Source organism: Cygnus olor, chromosome 2 (assembly GCF_009769625.2).
Source record: "Cygnus olor isolate bCygOlo1 chromosome 2, bCygOlo1.pri.v2, whole genome shotgun sequence".
Classification (NCBI taxonomy): Eukaryota; Metazoa; Chordata; class Aves; order Anseriformes; family Anatidae; genus Cygnus; species Cygnus olor.
The window spans coordinates 149,599,157-149,624,565 of record NC_049170.1 but is presented as its reverse complement, the minus strand read 5'-3'; the positions used below and the strand labels follow the sequence as shown (position 1 = coordinate 149,624,565).

At 40.8% G+C, this 25,409-nt stretch overlaps 1 protein-coding gene across 4 annotated transcripts in view; it reads right to left on the bottom strand.

Moving 5' to 3' along the window:
* The window catches only part of NSMCE2 (NSE2 (MMS21) homolog, SMC5-SMC6 complex SUMO ligase), a 130,048-nt gene that overhangs the window by 746 nt on the left and 103,893 nt on the right, over positions 1 to 25,409 (bottom strand). For all 4 annotated transcript variants that reach the window (XM_040547116.1, XM_040547115.1, XM_040547118.1 and 1 more), the window contains 2 exons: positions 2,869 to 2,972; positions 2,445 to 2,551 (listed from right to left, as the gene is read on the bottom strand). In XM_040547116.1, coding sequence (XP_040403050.1) covers positions 2,445 to 2,551; positions 2,869 to 2,972 — 211 coding nt within the window. The remainder of the gene's footprint in view (positions 1 to 2,444; positions 2,552 to 2,868; positions 2,973 to 25,409) is intronic.

Genomic DNA, 25,409 nt, shown 5'->3' with positions numbered 1-25,409 from the left:
TTACCCTGTTAACCTGCAGTGGAGTAGTATAATCTTCTCTGATAGATAAATAGGGAAATTAATTTCTAGGGAAATAGATAAAAGAGAAGGAGACTTGCAGGGGCTGACTGATGAATCAGTGGAACATCTAGTCGGTGTGAAAATTTGCCAGTCCTTTTATGAACTGAGAAAGCACAGAAAGGAGAGATGGGGTCAAATTAACAGCCTCTAAATGAAGATCAAATACAAAATGGCTTACAACTACTTGAGACAGAGAAAGATACTACTGTTGAAAAATATTCAGGGACCAGAGGTCATTTTCCTTTGGCAGTGGCCCAAACATTCACAGATGGTTCCAGTGGTCAGAAATCATACTTTTTCTGACTTTTTTCCCCTATTAGGAATAATCTTTATCTCGGGTGCTGAACTTATTTACATTCAGTACTCACAGCTTTTATTCCAGACGTGCCCACAGCTTACTATGTTTGTCATGAGTAAGTCACTTAATTGCTCTGTGCCTCAGTTTTCCCATTTATCACCTTATTAGAGCAATAACTTCACAGTTTAATGAGTAACAAGTCCTAAGAAAAGCTTCCAAGGTTTTCTGTAAACACCAAGTGTTAGTGTGTCCTTCCACGCAGTGGAAAATTGTGAGCAAACCAGATCCATCAGAACTGCCTGAAGAATATGGCACGTCTGCCAGGACAAAAGCTGGTGGCTGTGCCTGTGCCAGCTGGAGAGCTGCCGCTCAGCCAGGGGACTGCCAAACACACCAAAAAGCAGCAACACGACCAGAGTGGTGTGCTCGAATGAGGAACTCGTAGCATGCACTAGCCTGGCTTCCCACCACAGCAGGCTATGGTTTTGTAAAGACTGACTGCATTTTCTCAAGAAACGTTAAAATTACAGCAGGTCAGTGAGATTGGGCAGGGAAAAGCAGGCAATCTTTCTTAATTTAGTTACAGTGAAGCTTGGTTATTGCTGGGCTCTGGCTTTTCTAGCATGCTGGAGTAACTACTGTAACAAAGGGAAGGTTGCAAGCTCAAAACCCAAGATTAAGAACTGCCAGGATTCAGACTGCACAAATCACTTCAGTTTGGGTATAAGGTAACTTTAAAGCTGGGCATTTTACAGCTTTGATGGTTTTTACTCTATATTTTCATGGTAGTAAAGAGTAGACCTTTTCCTGATGGATTTAACAACATGGAGAAATGTCTAGATATGGGCATCCTAAATTCAGTTCCATATTCCAGAAGGTATTTTGTGTAGTAGGGCTGTTGAGCACCTGCTTCCTAGCCTGACCCCATCCTCCAGAACTCTCACTTTGTCCCCTCCACCTTGGGAGCTATTTCCCAGCTCCCCTTCTTCAGAGAGCCATCCCCATGGGTGCCTGATTTAGTAGTAGCGCTTTCCTGTAGCCAGGAAGACGCATGGAATAAGAAGTCCTGCTCCACCTTTGTACCCATGTGGCGGAGTGTGTAGAGTAACAGAAATGCCAGAGCTACCGATGGAGGAAGTAAGCTGACTGTAGCATTATCTTTGGAGAAATCGGGTTTAAAAATCAGTCTCTAAAATCAGTCTCTACAGTCTTTCCTGAGCAAACTGCATATTTATTAAAAAGTTCACAACTTGTAAGTTTCCATGAGGTCATCAACCCCCAAGCATCAAGCTCTAGCATTTTTGGTGCAAAACCAAATGTGAAATTAATAACGACAGCTCATGATGACATAGTATGTCCACTACACTTGCTCTAAAAAGTGTTTGAGTCCCTTTTCCTCTCTTTTAGATTTAGGTGTTGGGGGTTAGTTTTGGAAATTCAAAATAATTCTAAATTTGAAACTTACCAGGGAGAATTTCAGGTTTAATAATTCAACTTTTACGTGTTTGCATTCAATGAAATATGTCCTGCATGGCAAATGCAAGTGCAAGCTGCTTTGGTGCTATAAAGTCAGAATTATCTCATTGCACTGCAGTAAGAAGTACACAATCCTATCTGATCATTCTTAAACTCTATACTACCTAGGAGCTTGACTTTTAATATTTCTTATTTCTAATCGTATTGGAATATAACTGCAAAAGAGAGTGCACAGCGGAGAGGTTTATTTTTTCATTAACCCTAAGGCTTGCTAAATAAGCAGTGGAAATAAAATGAGCAACTGAATTTTATGAAGCTTCTCTTTGTTGTTCACAGCTATATAAAATCTCTTTTATTCTGTTGTGCAGGTACCGTGAGTAGCTGTAACTTCCCCACACACTTCCTGAATATTTCCTTGCACATTGTTTTCATTAAAAAAAAAAGATCCTTCATGCGTATAGTACTAATGAGGAGACTGTGACTTGGGCAGACACTGAAGTATTACTTCCTGCAGCCTTGCCAATCCAAATACATTTCCTAGAACAAGTGGAGTAAAATTCCACTTACACAGCAAAGCAAATAGCTTTTCCACACATTCTTGTTAGCTTACCGGACGTTTTTCTTTTGCTGCTTTCGAGTCTGGATAATTTTTAGAATGGCATCTTGTTCATAGGAATGCCCACAGACTTTGTTTCGAACCGGCTTCTTCATTTCCACCTGTAATCAATAAGGTTTTATTTAGAGGAACTGATAATGCCCATGAAAGTGCTTCTTATGAAATGTATGCAAAACAGCAGGAAGTCTTTACCACTCATACATTGCATTACACTGAGATTACGGGGTCAGGTCCCACATGGTAAACTGCATTGCTACTTATGAGGTGTTTTTTTCCAAGCAGTGTTGCTCCTTTCTGATAATGCTTGTAATTTTTACTGCCTGATTTTTCACAAGTGTTACAGATTTGTAGTAAACAATCCAAGGAAGAATACGAAATAGCTATTTCACAATCTGTTATAGTAGCAGTGATAGCATACCTGTGTAATGGGACAAATGAAGTTCACCTGACTCTGAGTCACAGCTATATCTTCATCGATTTGTTCAATGGCATCATTATCATTATTATCTGATTGAAGGCGAACTATAATAGGAAACAAGACAATTTTCATTTAATATTTAATATAGATAGCCAATACTTAAAATAAGCAAATAAAGTCCAGCACATGCCAAGCATTATCTCACAGTGGTATCTAATATGCCACAACATATTTCTGTATCCACTCCCTATACTGCAAAAAATATCGTGCTACAATCTCTGGTAGAAAATGTCGATTTTTTAATTGCAGACAGATTTTTGTTTTTGTTTTTGTTTTTTGGTTGTTATTTATAGCCAATGTTAGTAAGGAGAGCTGGAAAGGAAAGCAAGCTGGCCTAAACATACATGTAAAGTCTTTGGTTTTCCCTTTTCAAGTTCACCAAAAACCTGTAGCCTGCAGATGAGTATCCAAAATCTAATAAAAGATGAGGTGAAGCTTTTGCAGATTTGGCAGTCCTGCCCTCAAGATCAGTTGTGTTTGAATGTCATAAATGGGTTTGCTATACAGCCTGGATACACAGTATATGCTCTAAAAGGAATTTGTACTGTTTATCATAATACATCATTTGTAAAGTGATGCCAGTGTATTTTAACAAGACTATAATTAGTGAAAAACAAAAGCTAGGAATGTGTTATTTGAGATAGACAACAGAAACGCTATTGGAGTAACCTTAAAGAGGTTACCAAAACGAAATACCGTAGTCTCCCAGAGTACACCTGATGGCTTGGGGCCAGGGAACGAAGGGCAGACAGGCAGGAGGAAATCCACCTTGAGCCAGAGATGCTGCAGGTCCCTACCTTTGCCAGAACAAGAAGGCAAGGTGTAACTCTGCGCACCCACGGGCACGCCAGCCTGGGGTTTCATGCAGAAACTAATTAGTCGGAGTCAAAACTGAGACACCGGAAGAGCTAAGGAGAGTTCCGTGTTGCCAAGTGTAACCTTAATAAATGCCTACATGCTGTTTTATCTTTTCCTAACTTCGTCCTGTTATTGTGAATCTAGGCTTTCAGTTGAGTGCATTTGTTTATCTTGAAGTGTTATCTGGGAATACAAAGTTAACACCTGCCCTACGTTTCCGTTCCTTTGGGGGAACTCTGCAGAGTTTTTGCAGCAGTGCCCCGGGCCGTATTTCTCAAGGTGTCCCAAGCTGAACAGGACATTTTTTTTCTCTAGCTACACAAGCCAGTTTGCAAGGCAAGAACACAGGGTTCAGAGAAGATGAAATCGTTCAGTGGCCTGCCTTGGCTTTGCCTTCCTATGAGGCAGTGAGAAACACAAGCAAACACCGAGGGTTTAGAGTTATTTTAGGATTTCGCCTTCTACAAAGTCTCAGCCTTGGTTCCCTTTGCTGCAGATGCTATCACACGCTATCAGCCCATCTCTGCATCCCTGGTATTCAGTCCTCCACATCTGTTAAGGACCAGTGTTTCCTAACTTACGGTCAGTCCTGCATGCCTGTACAATGCCATCACCTTCCGGATGATAACAGAAGACATCACCCTTGGAGCAATCAGAGTCTCTCACACCTAGTCTAGATGGAGCAAGCACGTCTCCGGTTGAGGGACTCTTAGCATGGGGGTTGCAGCCATCACTCCACCACAGCACCTCTCGCTATGCCATCTTTCTTCCCTTGTGTGTTTTTCTTCTTCCTTAGGAGAGCTTGTCCTTCTCTCCATCCCATACCAAGAGTTTTTCAAGCACTCAGGAAAGTTTCTGACCCAGATGCTCCTGCAAATACTTATGCAGGCAAGCATCAAGGGTATTCCTCTTTCTGTTAGCAAGGCCTCACTCAATCAGCAGGGTACAGATGCAGGGGGAAGAGGGGCTCAAGTATCAGATGTGAATGATAATTGCATGGCTTTCATCTCCAAGAATATTAATGTGCCTTTATCTGATACTGACCCCCTAACAGAAGTAAATATTTGCAAATCAGAAGGAAAAAGTGGGCAAAAGTTACCTATAAATACTGAAACTGCAATAGTATAGACAGCAGAAAAAGACTTGCATCAGTTACCAGTTTTCTATTCCTTTTAGATTGCTCATATATACAGGTTATTCACTTAGTATTTTGAAGAAAATACAACTTTTTTTCTAAAAAGTTTTTCTTTTTTTTTTTTTTTAAAGGAAGCTTTTGAAATACAAAGCAATGGGTGAAATGCCATTTAGACAGTAAGGCTGAAGAATATTCCAAACACTGGTAGGAGCAAGTTTCTGCATGGGCTGGTTTATGTAAATACCATACTGATTTTCTTCCTATGAGTAATGCCAGCAAAGAACATGAGATTCAGAATTTCCTTAAATTCATGTATCTGCAAATTTTGACATACTGCAGCTCCAGCCTTTCCTGCTGAGAACATCTGGAAGCACACATTTAAGTGTGCTGTACTTTGTTTCACCTCATGAACTTGGCACATACCCTCAGTGTACCCACACATTGTGTCAGCCCATGAAGGTAGAACGCAGCGGTGCTAGCAAGATCGAGCACGGGTGCTTGATTACACAGGATGATTTTTATTTTTTATTTTTTAATCAATAATATTTAGATGCCAAAGAAGCTGGGTAAAGTTTTAAAATGTGCGGCTTGTGGTTTTACTTTTAATCTAAGCATTCCAAGTCAGACCCGTAAGTGGCCTCTTCTGGAAGTGTTCACCTCGTGCAGCACCTTTTGACTTTGCTGAGGAGTTACCCCTCCACTCATCACTTCTGCATGCGTTTATTTAGGTACTGACACAGGAATTTAGGAGACGGTGTTGAAGCATGCAAGTCTGAAAATGTTAGCTCAAGCTCAGGTGCCAGTGCTTGACTTTCCCTTGAACATCTCAGGTCTCGAAATTATGTGGGATAAGTCATAGTCTAGGTTTACTTCTCTGTCTTACTGGCTTTGGAGGTGATTTAGATGCGTCACATTTAGTGGCTGAAATAAGTTGAGACCCGTTCATGGTAGGTGGGATATATTAATCTTCATGGATTCAAACTCTCCTCTTGCTGCAAGCTCATCTTAAGCACTTCACGTTGGGACTTCATTTGCAGTGACACTGTAAGCAGTCTACCAGAGCAGGGCCCTGGTTTCAAGTGAGCCCTCTTTTTGTCACGGCACAAATGAATAATTATTTAAAATATTTCCTTTTCATAAGCAGCTAATATTTTTAATAATAAATACGTAAGTCTGGGATGATGCAAGTGATACCGCAAACATGTCAATAGCAAATTAGCATAAATCAGATAAAACACCCACAGATTTGTTGTTATTGCTTGATGTTCTAGATTACAGAAGGAGAGAGGAAAATAACTCTTTCAATTACAGTAAAATTTTCAGAGATGACACACAAGAACAGACATACATACATCCCAAACTGGTCAGTACGATGTTCTAAACCGTAGATCTACGCCTGTAAACTCATATTGGAAGATGTTTTTTTTTAAGGGAATTTTACCACATGAAATGTAGAAAAGTTTCTAAGTATGACTTCTCTATAGAAAGAAGAAATAGGAACACCAAATCATGCATATTTCAGCTAAGTCAGGTTACATTTTTCTAAAACTGGCTTTTTCTTGCAAATTAAAACCAGATGCAGAATACACTAAGTTATTGTTCCTGAAATTCAAATGTTGCCTTAAGCAACAGAAGTACATACGTCTATTTTGGTACTCTAACGTATGACATTTTAAGAGACTTGGGACTTTCTAGTTTTCTATCCCAGCCAACTGAAATCTATTACGAGCGTGTTAACACATTTTCTATCTGGCTATCTCAGCAATAATGTTTACAGGTAATTAGTGCCCACTGTTGTAATAAAACTGCATTCTCATAAAGGTATCTATTTTTGGTAACACATCATAATGAATTTTGCAACTGCCAACTGTTTTTGACTTATTCAATTTTAATTAAAAGCGGGTTGTACTTTATATCTCAATCACTTTCATCTCGTGATAAAAAAGTGACTAATGTGCCTTAGCTCAGTTTTTACCAAGTCTGCCGAGAGACTGCGAACTTTTAAGCCAACTTTTAAAAAAATGAGAAAACCATACTGCAGAGATATTAACTGCCATGTTGTGGATTATATTAAGCGTGAATAGTATACATATTAAAAAATAATAATAGAGGAAAGCTCCTCTTTGTTGTCATTTCCACTTTTATGACAGACAGACTGCTGTCTGCTCGCTGCTTCCAGGGCTAACAACGTCTTCTACCCGATTCCTGTTTCTCTAAGGCGGAGAAGTTTGCTATAACCTGGCCACGAGTAAGTACATGTTGCAATGTGAACTTAATTGATTTCTTTCCTTTTGTGCTGCACCACTCTGCCTTCTCACCTGCCATCAGTCTGACGCTAATCCCGAAAATCAAAGCGTAACGTTAAGCATGCAGGACTGAGGCTTTGTAAGACTGAGCCAGCAGACAGACATGGTCTTGGCTCCCAAGAGGGTCTATTGTACTGCTGACTCTATAGAAATAACAGCAACTCATCCAGGCTGGGAAAAATCCTATCTCTGAGAGCTCCAAGCAAAACAGGAATGTTGTGAGGGCAAGTCAAATGCCAAGTGTTACTGCCAGCAGGACAAAGAAAATAAGGAGACGGGGGGAGCTGAAGGGCATCGCATCCAAGAGTTAGATACATGAGTGAAAAGGGGCAGTGACTGGGCCTGGGCCACTTCTAGCACAAGGTGAGAAAGGGCCAAGGACAAGTCAAAAGGAGGGAATGAGCCCCATTGCTGTTTTCCACAAAACATGCTGCTGAGACCATCGGGGCAAAGCTGAAGAGCAAGGGATCTTGTTGCCCTGAATTTGGATTAGCCTTCAGGCCTGAGAACCAGAGCAGAGCAGCTGTCTGGTGTCCTGCCTCCCAGAAAGATCTGCAGCAAACTCTGCAAGAGGAATAAAGAGAAGGGGAAGCACAGAGTAATAAATTCCCAATAAACTTTCCCAGTCTCTAGCTATTCATGCCCAAGGACTTCCTGAGTCAGAGGTAATAGCTTTATACTTAATAGCCCCTGGAGTTTTCCTGCAATGAATTTCTCTAAACTTGGAAAGGGGAATTTAGGACTGGACTTTTCAGCTTGATTAGAGACAGTTATCTTTGCTAGAAAGGTTAGCAACAGTTTAATTTTCCTTGAAACTTACCGCAGAGGCTGCAGGTTACAGTTTAATTTGATTTTTAAAAGGGAAAATAAGGTGTGCAAGCTACAGCTGCAGTCAAAAAGTTCAAAGGCTTTCTGCTTTTGCTAGAGGCGAACGATAGTTTAATTTGCCAACCAAGCCAAACTAGGCTTTGCATTAAAGTACATTACAATTTGATTACTTGCTGGTGTTGCAATACACAAGTTGATCTAAGGAAGGTGGCCTCTAACATGTTGCTCCAGCTTGCAATAGCAAATTTACTTGCTCTTGTCCAGGCCAAGCAATTTGCTGTTAATCTACTGACAAGTCCTTCACATATGCCCTGTTTTACACGTAATTCTGTAAGGAGTATACAGACGTGGACTTGGTCAATCCAAAATAAAATGACAGTCCTGTGATTATAAGCCATTCCGATTTTCCTGGAGTATGAAAAGTAAATTAGATGAACAAATTAGCAAATTGTTAGCTTCTTTACATAATAAGAGTGGGGAAAGAAAGGACAGTATCCTGCACAAAGCAACTATCCTCTATAAACTTCTTTTTAATGCCATCAAATTCACAGCACATGTATTTTACTTTATTTTGTCCCACTAAGCTATAGGTCTTTCAAAATACACTTTTCCTAATGGAAATACTGTTCCCATTTTATCCTTTCACTACAGGGTAGAGCCGGCTGATGTCAGTTTTCCAGAATGACCTTATAATGAAGACAGACTATGATTTGGTGGATGTGTTTTGGGACACTCAGTTACAGAACTGGGAGTGAAGGAGACATAACAACACTTGAAGTTAGAGAAAAATTACTGTGTAATCCATTAATGAATAAAATGTGACTACAAAACCCACCTAGGAAAAAAAAAAAGACAAAAAAACCTCCAGAGAATTGTCCCGTGAAACCTTCAACTCATGCACTATTCGGAGTGAGAAGCAAGACATTGTCTTTGCCTTTAGATTTTGGGAAATTTGGCTCGCATGCAGTGGGAGCTGTGTCCCTAGAAATGTGAACAGAAAGTGTACCTTTGATTGTAAACCACGCAACTGGAACAGTTTGGTCGGAAAACAGAGAGAGGAAGCTTTCTTGCTTACTTTGTTATTGCATACAAACATGAGAAATCCACACTTCAAAGTCCGTGGATGACATTTCAAACAGCAGTTTCCTCATCCCTACAGTCTGGACTAGATCTAAAGAAGCTCCTGGGGGAGATGAAGCTTACCTAAAAAGATGTCATGGAGGCTCATCAGTAAGCTCAGAGGAGTCACTATTTCTGGAAAATCTAAGAAGGCCATATTCTTCCATCTTAACTATCATCACCCACAGTGACGTGCAAACTTAATAAGCAAGTTAAACACCAAAGGCTTGCTGAAAATAAACCCAACCGATAAACAGATTACTTAAACAACCAGGAAACTCTAGGTCTACATGAAAGGGTGCCAGGCATATGACTACTAAGCAAAAGTATTAGGGATGCCACAATAAGAGCAAAGCAAGACAAAAACTGGAATATCTTAGAGGAAAAAAAATACACAGACAAAAGCTACTAAATTACAAGTATGTGAAAAGAACATACAGATTACTTGGGTCTTCTACTCTTTGGAATAGAAAAGGCTTAACAATCACTGCTTCATACAGTATACAGGCAATTTCCATACTTCAAGAGCATCATTTGATATATCAGAGATTAGAGGGAGAGTAACACACATCTGAAAAATGAAGAAGAAATTCACCCCACACACATGAAACAAAAAGTTGCAAAAGCTACAACCAGAAAGAAAAAAAAAAAAAAGACCTACCATTTCATTAGAAGATGAACCACTTTCCATTACTAACATTGTGGTCAGAATCTGGAATGTCACTGATGCAATGCTAACCATCAAATGACATGAACATGTAGGGCTTGCCTACACAGGGAAGCTGTTGCAAAATAAGCGAGGGTGTGAATTTAGAATGCATTAGCTACTTGGCATTAACTCGCTGTGTGGACGCTCTCGCTCTGCACTAGGAGCGCCTTTTGGCTGTTTAGCCTAATCCACTTCCACAGTGGACTTGAGAAAGGCGCTGTTGATGCTGGACAGGAGTGCTGAGAGGACAGCTGTCGGGTATTAACAGCACCTTGGAGCCACATTCATTTATACATGACTCCCTAGCAGGCCTTGGATGGTCTGTTCTGAAAATGTAATTCACACGCTCCCCAAACAATCCATGCCAAATTATCTACGTATTAGCCCATGAGCAGACACCATACCTACGATGTCTCTGACCAACAAGTAATGTCATATATCTTGTAACCAATATGATCGGAGGTGACTGTGAGCCTTTTAGGACATCATTTGTGCATTCCTGTAGTCATTCACTTCTGAAAAGCTGGTGACAGACTTTGACGTGGAACACGTTTCTGCTAGAAGACATTCCTGTGACAGAAATGCTCCATGGTACCTGAGGGGCAGAAAGCAAAGAGAGCTGCGAGCAGGTTCCTTGCAGCCGGTCCAAGGGGCTGCTATGGAGCCAACGAGCAGAAAAGCCCCCAGCCAGCCCAAACGATTAACAGGAACACCCCTATAAGATTAGCATTCTGATTATCAGTTCGGTCTGTCTCTTCAAGTCCTCCTCACAAGACTTGTTGCCAAAGACTTCACTGTGGTTCTTCCCTGACTAGCTCTGCTGAAAAACATCTTCAAAAAGTTACCAAAATAATGCCACCGGACCCAGTGTCAGGAGAGCAGTGCACATAGTTTGTGTGTTGGGGCATCGGTAAGAATATTTATGAGGTACAGGGCGAGAAGGCACCAAGCTATAACCCCTAAACACAACTGTGGTGATTCTGTGATGGTGCCAGCCATCTTTGATGGGAACAGACAGGTGCACGGTATTGCTCGTGAATACAGACGTGAGCTCACAAGAAAGGAAAAGTGAAACTGAAGAAGTGCCGGGGACAAAAGACTCTTTTTCCTATCCCCCAAAGCCCAATGTCAAGACATTTAAAAGAAACTGTTAGGTGAGATATTTCATTTCAGAATGAATATTAATGAATGGTTAGAGCAACATTTGCAATTCTGTTATTAGTAATACATCTCAGTCCTTCAGAGTGCTTTCTAGAACTCTTAACCACTTCAGAAATGAAATTATTTCAGTTAGAAATATATAACGCCAAGTGATTACAGTTGAAGCACCATATATTTCCACACAACTTACTGGCGTTACACGATTAAGACGTATAGAGAAAGAAGCTGTGCTGACGTCCCGAGCTTTTTCTATAGAAATGAATTTCCACTGTATTTTACATATCACCATGAGAACTCAGTTTGCACTGCCTGAACCACCTCTGCTGAAATGCCCCTGGGATGGGCCAGGAGGTTCAGCTGCCCACGTATCGTGGCCAGTACTCCAGTGCCGCCCTAGGCCTCGTGCCCGCTGCCGCTCACCAGGACCCGCTCGGGGCTGTGCCTCCAGCTCTGCTCCTGCCCTTGGTCCTCAGCCCACAACCTCAACACCCTCCTCCTCCTCAGAGTTCTCCTAAGGCAACTCATCATTTGTGGAAGTAATAGCACCCGGTTCCTTCTCTTGATCACAAAGCACAGCAAAAAGAGTGAGTTCCACCACCATCACTGTTGTGCCAGTGGAAAACCAAAGCACAGGGCAGGAATACGTCCAGAGCCACCGCTGCCTTGCTCGTAGACCACACTGCCTTCCCCCAGGTTACTATGGCTATGAGTAGTTTCCAAATGCATTCTTAGCAAATGTCTCAGCTCCATGCTAAAAGCACAAAATATAATACAGAAACCAGTATCTTCTAGTAATTGCACAATATCTGGTTGTTTACTTTGAGAAAATTATCACTTGCACTAAAGAACGTGCTCAATTTCTGGTAAGTCATATTCATATAATCGTGCTCCTTTGCTAAAATACATGGGAAAATGAAAAAAAAGTAACACCACACAACACTTCATATCGAAACAAGCTAAGAAACAAAGCTCACAGTTATGTTGTTTTTTCTTTTTAAGAGGAACTTACAGATCTGCCATTGCTCAATCATAAAACTGCAAGGTTTTCATTTAGGTTAAGGCAGAGACATATTGCATGTGTGTGTACAAAGACATTCTGCATAAACCATGCTGTGCACACTGAACAGATCTTCACTATAATAATCCTCAGTAAACGGTTCCCTAAAAGAAATTTAAAAATGTTGCCAATCCCAATTTATATAGCATCCTTCAAAACAATGTCATGGGGGCTTGTGCAGCTAAACATGACACTATCATCAGTTAGGAACAGCTGAACAGTTACTTTTCTCAACCTGTGATTTAAGATTAGGCTTCTTGAACGGCAGTCAGTAGAAACAATCTACTGCTAAAGACCAGAGCTATAAATATTTATGGATTATAACTGCAGCAACCTGGTAGCTTCTGATGGTAATTAGTAGTTAGCTTTAAAAACGGATCAATATTTATTTAAAATCTCTTTCTGCAGATTCTTATTTGCCAGGAGTGTAGCTGGAAGAGCACATCATCATTAATGCTACATGCATCCGAAAAGCACTACCACTGTATAGGTGTCATTTATACGGCAACACACGCGCTTCAGACTTCACCTTGACATTTTTGCATGGTGCAAAAAACAGATAATGTGGAAATGGCTGTGCTTTATGGCGAGTGTGCAGACTGTGATGGGCTTAACTAAGGTCAAGCATGAGGTCTTTTAAGCCTTCAAGGTTCCTCCATGTCAGCATTTTCCTCTCCTGATCAAGGCGGTGAAATGGGACAGAGAAAGGACTTAAATACCCTCAGCATAAACACACAGCAGCAGCAACATGAACAGCTAAGCACGACAGACGCGGCAAGGGAAGACACAGCTACTGTTGAATTGATGGGACAGCAGTGGCAGTGTCACTTGCACTTCATAGTAATAGCAACGTGAGCACACAGCTAAATCACATGGCAGTTCTCATCTTTCTAACAAAGCTCACCTTTTCAATGTTTTATTTATTACCAGGATGGAGTAACATCACTGTTGTCCTCTTAATGAACTATTAGCTTCCCTTGCAGCTTTTTGGCTGGCACATCAGCTCTAGCAGGAACACACTCAATCCCTTTGTGTATGCTAAGATCAGGATTTGGTCTCTCGAAATAAATGCGCTGCTTAAGGAAAGAAAACAAAACAAGAATACAACAGAGCTACCCTAAGAAATCACTGTTTCAAAACTGTGAAGATAAGGCATGGTCAGTGCTCCTTTTACATCAGAAATTAAGCACAGCCCTGCAAGCCAGAGTTAAGTTTAGGTCAGAGTTACTGAGACTCTCCAGTTCATAGAGGCAGGTCAAATTCCTCCTTTTCTACAAGTTTAGCTATAGCTAGTACACATGTGTGGGAACTGGGTTCAGCGACTGGGAGGAGTAGAAAACTTTTAAGGACAGATTCAATATTTCCCTTATTCTAGGCTTTTATTTGCAGATACCAGCACTGACAGCCATTTTTCAGGACCAAATCCTGCCTTGGTATGGCTTGCATGCTAACAGTAGAACATGTAACACAATTTAGGAAATCTTTCATTAGATTAAGAAGCTGAAATAGCCTTTTAGAACAGACCATAGTGGGATGATATCCTTTAAAAAATGCAACAGAAAACACTAGTCACAGGCAAAAGACACAGCTGGGCTCCTCCATGACGAAACACACTCAGCCTTAACAAAAAACTGCCACAACCATGGACTTCCTAGAAGTGGCCTGCCAGTTTTCTCACTGCAAACCTGATCATGATTCAGCATCCCGTTTTGTAGAAAGGAGAACATATAAAGTCTCAGAAGGGCAATCCAGAGGGCTCATACTTGGAACAATAAATAACTCCAGCAGGAGGGTAGAGGGCAATCCAGAAAACAGCAGTGAGTCGCGTGCCCATTCTGTCACCATAGGAAATGATCACTCCCGAACTTTCAGCTGCTTGAGGTGCTGTCCACCCATGGATGACAAACGTGGCAGGGAAGAGTCACTGTGTTAGTGACACCCACAGGTATGTGGACAGGGCAGTCATTTAGCAGTCAGCATTGCTCCCTGGGAAGTGACAGTCTTTGCAATCATGCATTCCTGGGTTACTACATTTGGCCTCTGGCTTGTACAGCACAGGGCTTGAAACGAGGAGCTCGATTATCACTGACAGCGCTGATCTGGAATTTCAGGAATGGGTTGTAGTGGGTCCGGGGAAGCAAACAGCATTTATGAAGTGAAGAAGCACTCTATAGCTTTGCCAACAGAGAATGTTATATTGCTCAGAGATGTCGCAAGAGCATGCACGCAGTGTGGGAAAAGTGCAAACAGAGTCGGTGCAGTAGGAACTACAGGGGTGATGACATTATTTAGCAAGGGGGGCAGGAAGGCATAAGGAGTTCCACACCAGTCAGCACCTGAAAATATGCTTCAGCAAATTACTAAACAACTCAATTATAAGCAGCAAAAGAATAACAAGGTAGTAAGAGGCAGTCAATACATTTCTTTCCAGATCAAATCATGCCAAACTCATCTAACCTGCCTCTCGGATAGATTAACTGTCCTCGGTGGACAAGAGAAATCAGCTAACATACATATTCTCATTTTAAATACAGCTTCTGATGTTCTCCAGATGACGTTCTCCCAAGCAAACTAAAGGAATTAGTATCTCTCTTCACCCAGATCCAAAACTAACAGAATAATTAAGCTTTCTTCTGATTACAGGTTCTTTTCTTCTAAAACGTATCACTGGTGTAGCAATGCCTAAAAACCATAATAGAGATCAAACAAGACTGTACAAGACAATATGCACGTTCATGAAAAGACAATTTCTTGCATTGTGGAGCTACAGTCCAAATAATCAGGACAGACAAGGAAAATATCTTATCAGCACTGTCAGAGATGGGAAACTGAGGCAGAAAAAGATTAAGGGCTGGATTTTCACATGAGCTCAGCACATTTGCTGCTGAGCTCGCTTGAAATTCTGTCCGTAATCAACAGCATGGAAATCACTAGATATTGAGCTCCTTTGAAAATCAAACTTCAATATGAAAATTTGGCCCAAAGGTCTTTTGAAAATCTACATCAAGAGGCTTACCCAAGGTCACCCAGGAAGTCGGTAGCAGGGCTGGGAACTGAGCTTACATCTTCTGACTCCCACTCTGGTGCATAACTAATGTCGCTCTGCCTTCTGTTTTAATTAGCTACAGGGAGATCTCAAACCAGAGAAGGCTTTTAAAATGAAAGGAAAGAAAACCCTCACAAGTGCAGTCAGTTTCCTCCCAGAAGTAGCACCCCAATGGACTTCCAGCAACACGCAAGCAGTAAGGATTTCAAACTTCTTTTAACAGGCTTCTGTTTCCCTTCAGGAAGATAAACTTTTTGTTGTTTACTTCTCACAGATAAAGGGATTCATTGGAGAACTGTTCATTTTTTTCTATAATAATATTTTCCTTCTACATGTACTATGCCTCTGACCCATACAAATGCTTTTGCAGTGACGAGGATAGAAAAAGGAAGCCTGCAGAGTGCAAAGGCTCCTAAGGATTAGTAGACAACCTCTGGGGCAAGGAGTGGAGACTTATGCTATTGCTTATTATTACTACATTTTTCCCTAGGTAGAGAGAGTTGTTTGAAGTGGTTTCCTTGCTAATGCAGTGGCAGAGCAAACTATTTACTTTGCATGTAGATGTGGTTGCTTCAGTACCTCTCTTGCTGGTCCTGTGGAACACCTAAGATGCACTGTTTTCAGCAGTTCACAAGTTCCTGCTGGAACATCCAAATTCCCAACATTTTCCCTGGCTCTGGCAGCATCCATAGGCCTGCAGACTCCCCAAGCATCTTCCCTGATAAGTCTTCTGTCAGAGAGCTACTGCAGCCATCTCAAGATCGGCAAAATATAGCCAATTTTAATAATCAAGGAAAACAAATGAAAGCTGGAGTAGGTGTCTGTAGCAACTTCTTTTAGACTAATACACTTTGCTGAAACCTAGATATGGCATTATTTTTTCAAAGACAGAATAATAGGTTAGCATTTCTGTTCGTATTTCTTACGCTCACAGACTTTAGCCTACTTTCCTGTAAAAGACTACACAGGTTGACATGTCGGAAGAGCTCTTCAAAAAGTCATTTCCTCAGCTCTCTGACCCTGCTATGCTGTCTATGACCAGCGAAGACTTCTCATTTCACTTTGTGGTACTCTGGGTACCTCACTGATAAGATGCAATGAGAATTTTACCCGGTGTTCCTCAGACAGAAAGCTACACGATGGCCAGAAATGGAAATTCTGGCTTGTGCTGATGGCTAGAGTTTTCATAAAAGAGGAGCTGCTGGGTTCATTATTCCCCAGATTTCTGTCAAAAGGAGGAAAAAAGGGCTTGCTTTCTTCCTTCCAACTTTCAGTCTTCTTGTACCTCTTTAGTGCTATTTTCAAACCTGCTGCCTACTTCAGGGTACGTTTCTTTTGGGCTCAGAATGCTCTCTTCCTTCCCTGTCAAATGCACCTCCCACTTTTCTCCTTGATTTTTACTGCCGCAAAATGCGTCCAGCTGCCAAGCTGTTTAAGTTTAAAAACAGCTTTGTCTAGAAAAGCCAAGAAACACTTCACTGAAGACAAAACATAATAGGTGTGTGAAGCTAACAGATGGTGGAGCGATAGAGACGGTGTCCAAGCAGCATGCTTGTTTCTACAGATTAGCTGTGCGCACAGTTTGTACTTGCAGAGCATTTTAAGAGTTCCTTTCAATCATATAGATATATTATTAGCTTTAGTTTAGGACTAGTTCAGGGATTGCTGCTGTTTCGACAACGGAAGTCATTACTGGGGGCACTGAGGGAAAGCCACGGGGCTCCCTTCCTTCTGGAGAGCGTTTGTCATGTAAGGGATGGGGCACACACACACACAAAGTAAAGGGACACTTAGTGGGAACCAAGCGAAGATGACAATCAAGGCAGCCAGCACTGCCCAAGCAGAAGGGAAGTGGGTGATTTTTATCCGTAAATCACACAGTGCATCGGCAGGTGTGGCAGCTCTCTAAAAGTCCTCAAGGGTAGTGCATGCTCACAGCCTACTCCTGCAGGAGTCCTATCTGGCAAGTTCTTCTTTTACATCTTATCTGCCTCTTGTCTCACTCCACACCCTCCTTTTCTTTAACAGCTTTCTCATTGTCTCGTCTCACTTATCTTGGATTGCAAGCATTTTGGGGCAGAGAACACATCTTTATATAGCAAAGAGCCAGTGACTTTTATGACACTACATAATTAATAACAATTTGTTCAGTATGTAAAGTGAAGCTTCTCAGATAAGCATTAACAACCACTTGTCTAGAAGAGGGGATTCCTTCAGTAAATGGAAAACATTACTGAAAATCTTGGGTTAACCTTCAAGTATATGCCTAAAACAAACCATGACCACTATTAAACACTCGGGTTGCACATGGTCTGGAATGCTGATTGAGCAGACTTATGTGGCATCATCCAACACTTTTGCAAGCCGATGAATCTGAATAATTAAGTTTTTCCTCATTACAGGTCTCCGAAGCACACTAATCAGCCCTCCACAACAACTGAGTTCATTCTGGAGACAAGAAAACATCTTTGACTAACTGGGTGTTTTGATCACCTGGATTTGGTAAACTCAGGCTGCATTTGGGATATCTGTATTGATCATATACAGTATCACATGCTGCCATATAGATTGTGCTATCTGCACACTGACATGGCAATTGATCCTACGATGTACATTATTTTACCATACCTCTTTTAATTTTTGACAAGTCTGAATTTTTAAGGACCTTACGAAATATTTTCTCCTCTCTCAATGAAATCACAAAAGGAGTGTTAGTTTGTTTTCACTAAAGGAAATTTTACTGTATATTATGATCCTGATCATGAAATAAGGTCCACAAGGGCAGTCTTGTTGACTGTGTTCAACAGAGATCTTGTTGTCCCAAAGTTCACTGAAGGATGGACATCCCTGTTTGCATGTGCTGCTGTCATGGCTTATGTCCTGAGAAGAATTTTATCTGGTCTGTTGATCGCGCAAAATTTAGAATTTAAGTAACACTTATACAAAGCAAATCTACACATGAAAAATCAAATAATACAAATATTAATGCAAAATGCTTTTGAAGATGCAGGGGAATTTTATTTGGAGAACGTAATTAGAATCCTTCAGGTAAGCATGCTCACACTGATCTAAAACCCTGAAAAAGGAACAGAAATCAGGCAGGGCTAACACACTAAAACTGGTATAAACCAGTAGCGTTAGCACCACCCCGCTGCACTCCCGCTTTAATCCTGCAGACTTGTCTAGCATAGGTAGCCACAGGCATATTTTCTAACACGCAACATCACAAAGATTTAGTTATTGGATACTTGAACATTTAAAGCGGGTTGAGTATTATAATGTAAAAATGAGTTTCTAACTGAAATCTTAGTTAGCAGTACAACATCGCACATTCCTTCCAAAAGGAAATTAACTAACTGGAGATAACGTACAGCTCTAATGCTGTATGTAAAGCTGTTTGAGATAGAGCACTTAACAAATACTAGCAACTTATATTCAAATATGACTTGAAATGATGAAAACTTCCTTATCAGAGGCTAACATCAGATCTAATCCGTTGAGCAATACTTGTGATTATTACACAAATAGATGGGTGGAAATGCACAGAGTTATTAACATTTTTGAAATTAGGAAACCTTATAATCAAAATATTATTTTACAAATTGATTTAAATACTGAAGAGGAATATGTTCAGGCAGGTCTTGTATTTCAGACATCTTATTTCCCTTTGAAACTTAAAAAAAAAAAAAGAAGAAGAAGCAAAAGAAGACGACAGACATGTCAATGGCTGAATGGGTGGGTGGGTCTTCTGTGAGATGAATCATACTTTTCATTCAGTTTTATGAAAGTCTTGCTTCAAGCATGCCTATAATTACTATTTGTTGCAATCAGATGTATGGCACACCAGCTTGCCATGCAGTACAATTTACAAGGCTTTGCTAAATTACTGAGGGTGAGAGTCTCTTTTGGGGACACCAATTGCAGTGTGGGTCCCTACCCCAGCATGTACCTGTGGGCTGGGAGAGCTGATAATGAACTTTTAATACAGGATGGTCACGGAGGTTCTTTGTTATAATTGTCCAAATACCTAATTGAAGATGTGTAGTAATCATCAGCATAGACTGAGATAACTATCTGGTTCCCTTGGCCAAAGTTAGCTCTGCCTGAGAAGTTGTTACTAAAAGGACACACCAACCAGCCCAGAGTATGTTTTATATACCTTTCCATTACTGCCTTGCTTGGGTACCAGATATGTAAAGCTGAGCAATTTTTAGAGCTTATTCCATCCACAGATTCAGGTGCCCAGCCACTGTGTCAGGAGAGAGAGAGATGAGTTGGATGCTGCAGCTTCTTACAGTACTTTGGGAAAGTCAGCTACCTAGCAAAGCGATCTACGACTGCCACCAACCTCAAACCTGCTCAAGTAGGCACACAGCAAATGCTGATGACAGCATTTTAGATCCCTTATTTTTGGGAGTTTGGTGTCTAATTCTGAAAAAGCCTCCTACCACCAAAGATTTAGACTTTTGAGGCTCCTCTGGAGTTCAAAGTCCTTTCTTTCAAAACAGTAGGAGACAATATTGTTCCTTTCAAAATATGTCAGGAAGAGAAGGCAATAGTGCCACTGTTCCCTTTCTTTCAATAACTCAGATAGGAAAACAAGGTAATTAAGCTTGGGTAGCTTGCAACCCTACTAAGGAAAATGTAGACACTCTGACATCTTCTACTGAAGTTGGGTCACTGTGCAGCTGGAGTAATGAGCTGAAAACGAGAGCCAAAAATCCAGAGCACTATTTTGCAACTCCGAGAGCAGGGCATTCAACTGGGAGGGAGGGAGGAAGTTTTGAGCTTCTCTCGCAGTCCCCAGGGTTTTCTCTAGTGTGCATTCACAGGCTGGCTCATGTAAAATGCAGCCCTCCGTATCTTGAGAGCAGCACCAGTGCCAACACCCAGCTGCATGCCCCAAACAGCAAAAAGCAAAAATATTCCCTTTTGCTTGGTCTTCTCTTGTCACCCCTGTTCTGTTTTAAAGAGCAGAGGAAGGCATGGATTTATACCCAAATAAACAAATGAAGTTTCTCATCTCAGGCTTTTGGATTGCTCACTAGAGACATGTAAGTGTCCCTCCCAGGTACAACGTACTAATGGCGCATAGTAACTCTGATCAAGGTACCTCCACTGCTTCATCTCCATTTAGTGGTCCAGGTCACGCAGGTGTTCTAAGCACTCTGCTGCTCAAGCCTGCTACATGCTGTAAATCCTATCATTAAAGAGCTGTTTCCATTCATTGTACAGAATGGGTAGGCACCGACTCAGCATTAGGCATTCTGCAATGTGACCTGGTCTTTTGGTGTTACTAAGGAATGTATCTCTAAACCTACAAATGTCTCCCCAACCTCTTGTTGGTTTTAGTCCAACCCTCTCAGGACCTAAATCCTTAGTGGGCTTCATGGAGTCTATGGCACATCTCTCTTTTAGCATAGGTTTGTGTATTTTATAGCAAACTCATAGAAGTGCAGATTTTGTGTGCTCATTGCAATTAAAAATAAAAAAGTAAGAGAAAATAATAACAAAAAAAAACTTACAATCTTAAACTACACTTGCTTATAAACTCATTGTGGAAAACACCAAGTAGCTGAGCTATAGTAAACATTTTTACTGTGTTGACCAATTCATTCAATTACATCTTTTTCCTTACTGTAGATACAAATATTGGAAAATAGCTATTTTAAAAAATTGTTTTCCTTTTTCTGTGTGTATATATAAGCCGTTTAATGTAAAGCTGTAATCACTGTCCATTTTAGGCTGCTTCATTTGTATGCATACAATGATAGATCCTTTAGAGTTGGCATAAAAAAAAAAAAAAAGACTTTCATGTACTATATTTAAAAAAACTCTGCTAATATAACATTTCTGTGTCATAGAGACAATTCCTTTCTTTATATTTTGTCACTACACGTTTTTCAATGAGTGACCTCAGCCACTCACATGGCTTTGACTACTATCTGCAGATCCTACATGTCTTTCCACTTCTGACCTCTCTCTTTTCATTTGCTCCTGTATCTCAACGCATCTCTCTCCCAGCTCATTTCACATTTCAACACTAGGATAAACATTGAAAAGGCTGAAATACAGTTCCTAGTCGAGCATCTACTGTTCAACTTGCACAATCATCTATAAAGCAAGGAATAAGAAAGTGAAAAATATTCAAGTTCTCTAGAGCCCAACACCAAACACGAATTAGAGAAGCTACATTGTCTGTCTGATCTTGAAGAGAGCCGACAGTGATACCAGGAGGCCATTCTGGAGCCTGGGGATAACAAGAACACAGGGATGCCTGTTCAGTGGTGGCCCTTCACCTCTCAGCAAACTGCAGAAGTAGCTGTTATGTTCCTTAGAACTGGGAATCTAATGAGTTGGTAATGGTTTTATACCACTGGAGAGACAGCATCCCTTTCTTTTCCTCTTGAACCCCTACACTTGTCCACGACCTGCCTCCAGTCAGGTGTACATCACTGTTGCCTTTGATATTCTATTTTTCCATGGGCACGTTAGCCAGGGCTGGGCTAAAAACTCTGTTATCAGTACTTGAGCTGCCCAGTTTAACGCAAACTACTGCTGCCCCTCTTGTGATCACAGCATAGACATACCCACTTGGGCAAAGCCAGTGTCTGCCTCTTTCAACTTTTTCTCTCAAACGGGGACACAACTAATGGGAAAAGGGAAATAAGGATCAGAAATACCGTTCAACAAGCAAATATGGAAGATAAACTCATCGGAGTCAGAAGATAAAGAAAAGTGTATGGATAGAAAACCTACAGAACAAAGACCAACACCTTGAAATCTGTCTAACATTTATTGTGCAAACATACATCCTAATTCTCAAGGTGGTCATTAGGCATAATTCGTTTTACTTGGGCCTCACTGTTTCTAGGAAATCAGGACACCTACTCACATATCTAAACACTGGCTCAGTTTATGCCAGTAAATGCCAAGAGTGAACCAGCATCTCTTCCAAGAAACGGTATTGCTAGTTACCTCATGCATTGAATGAAACCGTATGTTAAAACTGACCATCAGATTAGAACATCAGTTATCTACACGCTCAGAAGTATCTCTCCGTACATTATTTTCCTGTATTCAGACAAAACTTTCTAACAGAACCGACTCTTTATCCACAAACAAATGCAATTATTTACACAGATGGAACACGATGTCTGCTACCAAAATACCTTCTTTACTTTTCCTGAAGTCCACATTTTCTCACGTTCAAAACAAATCCCTCTGTGCTTATTTTTGGGGCAAGAAATAAACACAAAGGCTATAAAATAGCAGTATTCTCTGAAGACATAATGAAGTCATACATGTCATTAAAGTTTAGTCAATCTGCTCAAAATCCTCTAAGGCAAATACATTCAAGGTTAACACAGTCAGCTCTGCTCTTCTACTGATTATATGACTTTATCTCCTCGGAGAAATGTAGATTTGACCTTCAAATTCTGCATATAATTACAAATTTCAAATTAAGCATATGTAGCTAGTCTTTGACATCAAGATATTTTTCACCTTTTCAGTAAAGTAGCTGGATAGAATTAAGTAGCCCCCTCCCATCTTGCTTTTGGGTTTTTCCAATAGCAATCTTCAGTTATTTAAGCACACTTTAAAGCACCTTACCTCAATGTTTACCCATTTTTGTCTCAGAAGTCTGGAGCTGCTGACCTAATAAATGTGGCTTTTTAATATTTCTGGACTAGATATAGTGAACTGTATCACACATTTTACCCCTCACAATCACCCCAATTCGTCTTGACCTTAAGAATCTGACTGCAACAACCGGATGAATAAAAAAGAAAAACAAACTAGATTAACTTCCACGGTTCAATTTTCAAAACAAACAGGGAAAAAAAGATAAAATGTCGTAGCTCTAAAGCTAGTGGAAATGTGTGAAATCACATTCACACAATGCACACAGCTATTACAGCATCCTGATTCCACCAAATCACTGTAAACACACTTCATGTTTTCAAGAAGAGCTTTTGGTTGAATAGTGGACTTTAAGACTCGGAGAATTCGGGTTTCCGCTCCTAATCCTACTGCAGAATGCTTTTTTCTTATCCAATACATAATCAGTCTCTCTAAGACATTATTTCCCCTAAATAAAACAGGGATCATAAAAATTTCCAACCTCATGGTAGCATTTCTCCTGCTGGAGAAAAGTTTGGGCATGACTGCTAAGTGTTTGGATCAAAAGCAGAATGGCAAGCTGTCCTCAGTTACAGGGAGAGGTATAGAGCAGTTCCTAACAACCACATCTGTTTCTTTAATAAGTTAAAAATTTTACTGTTACTGACAATAGAACAGCATCTTGAAAGTAAACAGTTACAGTTTCCGAAGTATTTTTGCAGTGCATGAGAGGATTAACAGAAAGCACTGACCATTCCTAAAGTTCAAGGGAACACTGCAAAGAAGTTTGCACAATCACGGGATCACAGACTGCTTGAGGTTGGAAGGGACCTCTGGAGATCATCATCATCAGAAGTCAAGTATTCTTGCCATATTTCCAAAAGCACAGTTAAAAACATTTGAATTTCTTCCTAGTTTTCAAATAATTCGGGTCGCAACACAAATTAGCATTGTTTGCTCTTAATGACTGTCTCTTGGAGGATCTGCTCTCTGCATCCCGCCAACTGCTTCTGGCCAAGCTTAGCAAGGCCACGGAGAGATCTTCCTCTGCCATTTGTGGGGGCCTGCCAGCAGAGGCCAAACAGGAGGTAAGAATTGATTTAAGCAAGTCTCAGTCTCCACGCAGCTCCCTGATTAGCTCCTTTGGCTCGACACTGCCATAAATTACATCAATTGCGTACTGAGGTGGGCAAAGTGGGGGAACTGGAGGGGGAGGGTTCACTGTGCATTTTACCTTGTAGATATGTGAAGAAGAGTTTTAAGTGCAGGACTAAAAGTGAATTAATTTGTTTTGATGAGACTGTGGAGGGTCACTTCTCTGCAATTCAAACACAAAGACAAAAGGGTCTGCCCCTCTAAAACTCCTTCTTCAAGTAACAGATGGCTTTGCAAGTATTTCTGGACTTCCCTTAGACCAGAACTAGTTTTGAGAATGATGCTTCATCTAAATTAACTAAATCTCACACTATCTCTGTTAATTAGATATCTTTGTTCCCAAATAACGTTTTCAAAATTTCACACCTTTCACATTTGCGTTGCTTCCCAGCAGAAGGCAGGCTCTCCCACAGCATGAGCCTACCAACAGAAATTCTAGGCAGAACGATTGTAATCTTCAGCTGATATACTGCTGTTAGGGGCTTTAGGGGTTCTAACAGAAATTTCCTGAACCTTTGGCTTTGTTGATTTTAATAGTAAATCCAGCAAATGTGGTACAAGTCTGTTGTGAGATGAAGTTAGGCCAAGACATAGTTAGAATTTCAAAGATCAGTAAAACTGTTGCAGCTGATGAACTCAACAACCTCCAGTATCAGATATTTGGCAATACAAAGGACATCATCGTGCCATGGATTTGGCACTTGACATCCCCACGCAGAACTGGGCATCTTAAAAGCTTAGGAAAAAATAATTTTGCATATATTTTACTAGATTATTAGTACTTTGGAAACTAAAATTTATAAAAGGTTTTCTCATAAGCAGGAGCTGAGGTATCCACGCCAAAGATTATTAAAGAAAATATGTTTCTGCAGGACTGAGCAAAGATCCTTTTATGCACTGAAGCTGGAGAAGAGTCTGCTGCAGGATCAGGATCTCTCCTAGGGATCACTGCTGGAACCAATTTTCTTCAACATTTTCACAGGTGACCCAGAGAAGTGAGACTGTGGTGAAATTTCCAAGCGTGAGGATGCTGCTAAACTCTTTCGAATGGTCAAGCGCTGCCCTGATGATGAGGAACTACATTAAGACTTTACAGAAGTGGTCAAAAAGTTGACAGAAGAGCTTCAGTGCAGATAAGCGTAAGGCGATTAATCTAGGGAAAATAAACTAAACCACAGATGCACAGTACTGAACTTAGTACTTGCAGCTGAAAATAAGGAAAGAGATCTTGGAGCTGTCACAACCAGTCCTGGAGCAGCACCAGTGAAAGACGTCAACAGGCTGCTGGGCACCATCAGGACTGGCACAAAGAACATGATGCTGGGTGCCTTCCTGCCTCTACATAAAGCACCAGTGCACCCACGTTTAGGATATCGTACGCAGTTCTGTTTTTTTGCATCTCAAGGGCAAAGTGGAGTTAGCAACGGGCAAGTAAAATGATCAGGAAGAGGGACAAACTGCCTGACATGGAAGGACTAAAAGGC